Source organism: Eleutherodactylus coqui, chromosome 4 (assembly GCF_035609145.1).
Source record: "Eleutherodactylus coqui strain aEleCoq1 chromosome 4, aEleCoq1.hap1, whole genome shotgun sequence".
NCBI lineage: Eukaryota > Metazoa > Chordata > Amphibia > Anura > Eleutherodactylidae > Eleutherodactylus > Eleutherodactylus coqui.
The window spans coordinates 64,172,516-64,181,606 of NC_089840.1; the positions used below are offsets into that span (position 1 = coordinate 64,172,516).

At 42.1% G+C, this 9,091-nt stretch overlaps 1 protein-coding gene across 1 annotated transcript in view; it reads left to right on the plus strand.

Moving 5' to 3' along the window:
- SPAG5 (sperm associated antigen 5) overlaps nucleotides 1-8,684 on the plus strand; it is a 61,151-nt gene extending 52,467 nt beyond the window's left edge. The window contains exons 21-27 of the mRNA XM_066599598.1: nucleotides 1,465-1,591; nucleotides 4,531-4,663; nucleotides 4,899-4,979; nucleotides 5,952-6,095; nucleotides 6,430-6,504; nucleotides 7,229-7,309; nucleotides 7,410-8,684. Of these exons, the coding sequence (XP_066455695.1) occupies nucleotides 1,465-1,591; nucleotides 4,531-4,663; nucleotides 4,899-4,979; nucleotides 5,952-6,095; nucleotides 6,430-6,504; nucleotides 7,229-7,309; nucleotides 7,410-7,511 (743 nt within the window). The 3' untranslated portion in view covers nucleotides 7,512-8,684. The remainder of the gene's footprint in view (nucleotides 1-1,464; nucleotides 1,592-4,530; nucleotides 4,664-4,898; nucleotides 4,980-5,951; nucleotides 6,096-6,429; nucleotides 6,505-7,228; nucleotides 7,310-7,409) is intronic.
- Nucleotides 8,685-9,091: the final 407 nt, after the last annotated feature.

The following is a 9,091-nucleotide window of genomic DNA, read 5'->3' on the forward strand; positions in this document are numbered from 1 at the left end:
ACGATCAGTGTTTAAACTGCACAATATGTGCACGAGCCTGGGCTGATTTTTATGCTGGCTGAAATTGAATGACATACAAGAAGCGCACGATTCTCATATGTTGTTGTCTCACGTTTAAACTGAACGATTATCGTTCAGTTTTGCTCGTTTACACAATTTTCTGAATAAATAGTTCTGTGTGAACGTAGCATAATTCCGATTTTTGGGTTTATCTTCATTAGCTGCTTTACTAGGTCTTGCATGTTTGCATGCTCACAGCACATACAGGTCTGAGAGCTGTGTAAAGGCACAGAGGCTGAGCCTAGGAAGTCAGCACCTACCCCACTGCTAAGGAAATGTCCCAATGTCCCAGTTATTAGGGAAGCTGAATGCCTAATGACAAGCGGTGGATTGCAGAGGGGGTGCAATTTAGTCTTGATTTGCAGTGGTAAAACAGAAAAATATTTAATCAAAGTATATTGCAAGATTGAGACACAGTCTATTAAATGAGCATATGCTGTCTGAAAAGTTAGGTACACTTTTTAAATCCTAAAACTTACAAAAAGAGAGATTCAGCTCACCTCACATATATGAACAAATGGACAGGTATATTCCAGAAGGATGCAAGGAAAAGCTTGAAGTCCTGGACTCCATATATACCAATTGAAAAAAAACTATCCAGCATCCAAGAGTAAAATAGCAGTTTTGAGCTATCTGTGTCCACACAGGCTACGGTTTATAACATAATGTAATAAATTCCTAGCTTTATTTTACTCTTGGATGCTGGACATTGTTTGTTTTGTTTTTTTCTTCACTTTAAATCATGCTGTTTCGCCGAAAATAAGACCCTGTCTTATATTAATTTTTGCCCCAAAAGAGGTACAGTGTCTTGTTTGGGGGGAGGGGGGGTCTTAATACTCACCTAGTGGGCGGCGTCCGAGTCCCTCTCACTGGGCTGCGGAGCTCTGGCAGTCTTCCATGTAATCCTTTTTGTCACTGAGAAAGCAATCTCTTCCTTGTAACAGGTTTTGAATACCCCGTCGCCAGCAAGAGATTGCTGTAATTGGATCACTAGTGCCATTATTCAACCAAACCGAGCCGGCACTTGATGAGCCAATCACAGCCATTCAATGCTGTCATTCACTGAATGGCTGTGACTTGTTCATTGAGCGCAGGCTCAGATTGGCTGAGCCACAATGCTCGGGATCCAATCACAGCAATCTCTTGCTGGCGGCTGGGTATTCAAGCCTGGTTACAAGGAAGAGATTGCTTTCTCAGCTCAGAGGACGACACAGAAGACTGCCGGAGCGCCGCAGCCCAGTATGAGGGACTGGGACACCGCCTGCTAGGTGAGTGTTGCTTTGTTTTTGTTCTTTGCAGATCAACACACAGCATGCAACTATCTGTATTTGCAATATAAAATGGTTTGTCCTTGCATTGGTCTTATAAATGACATGATTGATAGGATTTGGACTTGACTTCTAGGTTCACCGCAGGATCATTTGCCAGTTGTAGTAAATGAGTTGAGCGGAATTGTTGCAGATGTCATCAGCACTTCATCCAGTGCCATAGAGCGGAAACAGCAGACCATCCAAGACCTCAGAATGCAAATGTGAGTGAAAGTGAAGACGTTTCTACATGGTAGCAGTGTGATATGTCCACGTTATGGGCACCATTTCACACTTTATATATTGATATCAAATTGAGTAACTTTGGAAATGCATTATTTTTACATCACTTACTGGTTCTGAGTTACTGCCTGTAATATAGCAGATCATTCATGAAACCTGTCATCATTGCTTGCAATATAAATCTGCACTCTGGGAAATGTCATAATTGCACCACAATTAGTGATGGCCAATACACCTTCTTACTGACCTCACTAATGGGCTCTTAATTTGCACATACATATTTTTAAGACTGACAGCCAGGCTCCTGCTCTAACCAGCAGATGAGGAGAAACCTCAGATCCAGGCAGTTTAACCCTTTACATGCCACAATCAGAAGTAACTAAAGCATGTAAGCAGATGATAGAGGGAGGGGGATTCTTCTGTCACCCATTGGCACACAACAGTGTGATTGCAAGGTACCAATGGATTCCCATGGCAGCCAGAAGGCTGAAAAGGCCTCCATATCTTCCATGTAACTCAGCCTGTAAGGCTCTGGCAGAGTCTAATGCGCTGCTGTTATACGCTTAGTAGAATGCACCACATAAGTGATGCAGTGTACTATCCTTGCAATCGAACTATCGCATCTTCAAGCCCTCTTGCAGGACTAACAAGTGTTTAAAAAATAATTTAAAAAGCAAACACCAGAATTGCTATTTTTCTTTCTCCCAAAAAACGCAATAAAAAGCAATCCAAAAGTCCCACATACCTCAAACACCAATAAAAACTACTGCTCTTCCTGCAAAAAAAAACAACCCCTCACATAGCTCTATTGCCAGATAAATGAATCTCTGTTGCCAAAAACATGAATCTGCATCACCACAATTTAAGATCTACAGTGTTTTTAATTCTTTTTCTTTACAGATGCGTCTTTATTATGCAAAAGTAGTCAAATATAAATTGCGTCGCTGAGCTGTGCTCATGTGTAGAAGAGCCCTGAGGCCGAGCTCACGAGACCGGATTTCAATTGCATATTCCATGGGCTCGGTCGACCTGTGTGATACGCGGTAGCTCACAGGCAATTAATTGCATTGCTTATGCAGCTCTGCTCAAATAGTGTGTCGAAATTGCATAATCTGTGAGCGGAAAATAAAACAGCATGTTCTATTTTGCCGCATATATACGTGACATGGAGACCATTGTTTTCTATTGTTGCATATCGGCTGCGGGTATACATTCCATCGCTAAGCGACAGTACAGGGAAATATAAACAAAAAAAAGTGTACTGCGCGTGCCTGCCTGTGTGACTACGCAGTCATGTGCAGTACAATTTCGCCACCGCACATGTGAGCCCGGCCTCACTTTGTATAGCACTAATCGTGCTGATCCAAGTCACGGTATGTTGGTTTTTTACTGAAAAAAGAGTGGCAGAATTTCTGTATGTTGTTTTTTTTTTTTGTTTTTTTTTCCAATCTACTCCTAAAAACTTTTTTTATAAAACTTCTACAACACATTGTGTATCCCAGAGAGGTGCCAATAACAAATACAACTTGCTCCCCAAAAAACAAGCCCTCATACAGCTGTGCCAACAAGTTATGGCTCTTGCAATGCGACAATGACAATCGCTTGGTCCTTAAACCAATACATAGGCTGGTCACTAAGGAGTTCAAATCTGATGTTGGAAAAGCAAATTTTGGGGAAACATATAAGCTCAGCAAAGTTCTTAGGCTGCTCTCACACAGGCTTTTGTAAAACACTGCGTTTTACAGCGTTTAGCATGGCATTTCAAATGCTGCACTAAAAGCTGTAAAAAAGCTGCCTGTGTGAGAGCGGTCTTAGGGATGTGTCCGACGAGAAGTCTGTCCGTTTCCAGTGACAAGCAGCGCAATTGTCAGCATAGTGGTTAGGATTAGAGTCGAGCGAGCACGCTCGGATAAATCAGTTAGTCGAGCGAGCCTCGCTCTTAAGTAACCGTTCTTGTCCAAGCGTGCTCGGAGGGGGGGGGTGCACACTCGGACAAGAATGCAGTTACTCGAGAAGAGCGAGGCTCGCTCGACTAACTGACTTATCCGAGCGTGCTCGCTCGACTCTAGTTAGTATGCAAAACTGATCGTAACTCTGGATCATTACAGATTTTTTTTTTAAGTGGTTGCTCTGCCAAGGTACGTTCTCCTCGCCCACAGAATAGGAAAGAACAATGATTTGTAGGAACCCGACCGCTGGAACCCCCACCGCTCCCAAGAACAGCTGCCCAGAGTGTCCCTGAATAGGGCAGTCGTATATACCTACTGCTACTTGATTCATTTCAATGGGACTGCTGGAGATGGCAGAGTTCAAATGCCACATATCCATATAACCACATCTTTTTGTGTTTTGAAGTTGGCATCGTAGGGTCCTCTTACACGGGACAATTAAGCCCCCAACAGTTGCCCCAGCTATTATTGCTCCTATGCTTTCACACGGGAGCGATGATTGCTCAGTGAATGGAGGCGAAGCGGGCCAGGATGGGAATCTCTGGCCATTCACAATCAACAAGCAGTCTTTCATAGATGAATGACTGCCTGTTTACGAAGGCTGATCGTCATCTGATTTTTATGCCTGCACGATCCGAATGACAAGCAATAAGCAAACGTATTATCATTCAGTCGCTGGCAGCATTTATACTGACAGATTTACGTTCAGATTCACACATTCCAGCGAGAATCCGTGTAAAAGGCCCTTGGTCTTGTAGCAAAAGGTCTTCTGAATACTAATATGAACTCCTGCCCAGCAGATGAATGATGTTACTTTAGAACATCCTGCTGTCTTTGAGATCGGCAGGCCTATCAATGGTATGTATGCTGAAGATTTCTGTAATGGCCTCTTTCCATCATATTGCCTCAATGTTCTTCCTCTCTGCAAAAATAATGATGTCCATTTGAAATAGATTGTCTTTTCTTCTCAGCTCATCTCTGAAAGAGGAACTTCAGAATCTCACATTCCAGCATACGTCTGAAGTGCGTATGCTCCAGGAAGAGGTTGGCAACCTGAAAAGGAGAAATTGTATCTTAGATCAGAAAACAAACAGCAAGGAAAAGGTGATGGTGCAGAAAGTATACCTCCTAAGTAGATGTTCCCACCAGGAGAATTTCTCATTTTTACCCAAGAGTTACACAAGTTTGTCATTTCAAAAAGTTTGCTGCAAAAAAAAAAAAAAGTTATACGATAAATGCATCATTTTGCCATTGCCTTGGATTTGTTGTACATCTGAACTGCATGACAATGATGTAATGTGAGTAGATTTCCTGACATGTCCAACCCATCTGTCTGCAGTGCATCAGTGAGCTCCAGGAAGTCGTCAATCAACAAGAACAGAAGATACTGCAGCAGTTCAGTAAATCAAAGGAAAGCGAGGTAATCTAAGTAGTCACGATGTATTGTCTTATAACTGGACACCTTATCCTAAGTAACCAGTTATATGGTTACTTAACATGTTTAAAGGGGTTGTCCACTTACTGGACAACATTTCTTTAATAGGACTGCCTGTAGTAAAATAATAAACTGAGCAGTATTTACCTCTCTGCGACCGCCAGCATCCAGCGCTGCAGCCCCCCTGTGGTCCTGGCATTTTTTTGTGGCAGATGACTCCACCGGAAGTCAGAAAATCGGAGGTTGCATTGTCACGTTCCCGAACTCCTGGTATCACAGCGCTCAGGATGTGGGTGCTGATGCCAGGAGAATGAGCAGCACTGGATCCCGGCAGCAACAGAAAGCTGAAGTACTACTCAGTTTATTTTACTACAGGCAACTCTATTAAAGGGATTGTTTCCCAGTGACTGAACAATCATTTTAAGTACCTTAAAGAGGTAGTACGCTTTCAGGACTATATGGAGAAATTCAATAAAAACATGCCTTACTCTCCTATTAGAACCAGCGCTGCTATTCCAGTTCTCCCTATCAGATCTTGTTTACCCAGCTGCAGTGATGACGTCAGCAACATGTGACCATTTAGGCCAGTGATTGGCTTCATGGTCACATATTGTTGATGTAAGCTCATTATTGGGTTGACAAAGCCTGGCAGGGAGAACCGGACCAATGGCGCTGATTTTAAAAGGGAGGTAAGGCATGTTCTGTCCTGAGAGAATTAGGGATCGGATGCACATACTTCAAAGGAAAAAAATGGCGAATCCCTCAAGATACAAGTCCTATAATAGCCAGAAAAGGTGTTCTCTCTCATCTGAAAAATTAGGTCTACTTTTAAAACCCTTCCTTTTCATGTAGTCATAAAGACCTATGAAATATTCATGACCATTGCATGTATATGTGGCCTCTCTCAAGCGCTACTTGAAGATTTCGTTAATTTTCATATATTCTTTACATTATTAGGTCCTTATTCAGGAAAATGCAGCGTTACAGTTGTCGTTAAAGGTGTGCGAAAAAGAGGTGGAAGTCTTGAAAAAAGAACTGGCTCAGAATTCCACAGAGGCTGCAAGAAACTGGATCCAGGAGAAACTGCTCTTACACAAGGATGTAAGATTCTCTGGCTACTGTTTTGTATTCCCTTTGCGTTCGTTGCTGACGGCACACATGATGATTTTGTTGGTGGGTCCCGCCAGTTTCCCAACAATCCTGTGCCTAGAATAACTTGCAGACCATCCCCATTGTTTGCCATCAGAATGAAGATTTAAACCCGTCCAATTCGATTGTTTTGTCCAAGATGGCCGTAAGATGTGCCTTCTAGTCGCTTATCCTTATCTCTCCATATAAATAAGTCTGCAGCCCTTTTATCCCATGTTTATGATCAGCTTAAATTGTTTCTTTTTCGTTTTTAGTCATCTAAATGTTGGTATTTTGTTTGTCTTAGTTAACTACATTGGGACAGAAGTTAGTTGACACTGAATATTCAAAGTCCGAAGCAATTCAGCGGCTACTGAGACATGTGAGTACAAAAAGAGCGAATGGAGGAGCACTGTAAACATGCCACATATGGGTGCAAGGCTCCTTAACACCCTGAATTGAAATGGGTTTCCCCATGATTGAAGTTATCCCCTATCCGTTGGCCAGGGGATATCTAGTGGGGGGGCGGGGGGGGTCAAATTGCTGGAATTATGAAAATGGGGGTGCCTTGTGCCCCGACTGAATGGAGTGGTTCCTGAGCATGTGCACTGCTATTCTATTTGTTTCAGTGGGACTGCCAGAGATGGCTGAGTTCAAGCAGGCATTTGGCCTTGACAGTCCTTTTAAAATGAATGTAATGGCATCGCACATGCTCAACTGCCACTTTCATGATTGGTGGGGAACTTCACTGATCCTGAGAATGAAGTCCGTCTTTTCCTGCGCAACGTCATCCAGACCCCTGTTGTGCAGGGGAACTGGAGCACAGCACTATTCAGGGGAACATGGTCTTCTGCATTCCCCTGCACAGACAAGTGGCAAAGGGTCCGTCGTTCTCAGGATTAATGGAAATCCCAAAAGTCAGACCCAACAAATAGGTGTCTCTTCTTGGATATGCCATCAAAGGTCATCAGGTAGTTGGTTTTGGTCTCTAACATAATCATTAACCTTATGCAAAGTACCAGCAGCTGAAGTCGCCGTAACAGAGGCAGCATTATCTTACATGTATGGTGGCAATACTGTTCATATTTGTATGTTGTGTTTTGTAGAAAGATATACTGAAGGCTAATCAATCACATTCAGATGCAGAAGTAAAGAAACTGGACAACATGATTGTAAGAATACGACAGGTAAGATGATGACTGGATGATAATTCTAGTAGTGCCGTTACCATTGTATGTTCAAGTATGGCTCTTGTACATGTCACAACCTAGTGTTCTTTTTTTCCAGGATCTCCTTTCTATACCAGAAGTTGTCAACAACTGTGATAAACTGAGACAGTTAGTGGACTTCCTGAACTATGGTTCGCGCTCAGAGGAAACCAACCAGTAGTAGGATATAAATGTTAAACAACCAAGCCAGTTACGTCTTCTTTTTTTTTCATTCCAAGTTTAGTTTCCAAGTTACAAGTTCTTGACTGTTTAGTTTTGAAGCCTGAAGTAACTGCATTCTGTGGCCCCATGACAAATCTACCGGCCTGTGGAGTAAGACAAGGATAGCACTGAACTTGCCAGACAAACTACCGTCTACATCCATATTCACATAAAACTGCTATTATTAAAACCAATTAGCATTTGAATGATGAGATGCATGGCAATTTGGATGTACACACAATACTAGAAATTGATAAAAACGGTGTAACGGCAAAGCCATCCTTGTTTCCTGTAGCAACCAATCATAGCGCAGCTTAATTTTTCAGCAGCACAATAAAGAAATAAAAGCTGTACTGTAATTGGTTACTGTGGACAACAGATCACTTTTATTTTTCCCCTCAATGGGTCTCATTTATCAATGCAATTACACCGCTGTTGTAGTGCAATCGCGTTGAACAGAATAGAGATCAGCATGAATACTGTATGTATTAAGAATCCCTGCACCTAAGGTGTTGCACTAAAATACGCACGTACAGTTTGCCATGTTGCGGAATACAGCATGTGCTTCCATGTAATTACACACTGATGTATATCACTCAACAGAATGGCAGTGTTTAGTACATTTTTAGCGCTCAAATAAACCTAGCAAATCGCAGGCAGGAAGTGTTGTCATGGGGACACAGAAGCAACTGCATCCTGACAGTAAATACAAGCATTGCTAAGGGGGTTTCCTTTTCCTGCTCTGTTTAGGGAGCAGGAAAACGGCACCCTGTGGAACGGCTCGGTCTTAGGATGGAAACTAACTACCAAACTGATCCCATTGACTATAATGAGATACATTTGGTTTCTGTCAGGGCTTCCTGCATTATGCAGAACAGAATAGTGCAGCATGTTGCGCTGTTTCGAGAATTCAGCTACGGAGGTTCTGAATGAAATCTAATACTGATGCAAACGAACCTTAACTCATCTAATTCTATCCTATCTACCTTCCCAATCCTTCTCTTTAAAGTAAAGGTTTAGTTTCCTCCACTAAAGGCTTATGAAATGTGTTCAATATATGTACATTTTGCATATATGTATTTCTTAAATAAGTTAAGTTTAATATTTAAAATAAAGCCGTTTTTGTAAAACTCCTCTTTGATCCGGCTTCGTCTGTATAAACCGCACAAAATATTAGGTGTGAAAATGCCAATTGAGTTTTCAGCGACTAGACGGAGTTAATCTGCCATTATGCTAAAAGTACAAATGTTAGTTTGAAATGACATCTTCAGGTTTGGACAAGCTACTCCACTCGGATTAGGAGATTGATTTTGCCATTTCTTCCAGGTGGGAGCAAAAAATAATAATTTTTGCTTGTTGTAAAATCTATTTTTCTTCATGTTCATTGGGAGACACAGCTGAACACCGTGGTTCTAGCTACTGCCACTAGGAGGCGGACACTGAGTTGAAGTGTTAGCTCCTCCTACCAGGCAGGCTAACTACCCCGTTTTCCTGAAAATAAGACCTACCCCGAAAATAAGACATAGCATGATTTTCCAG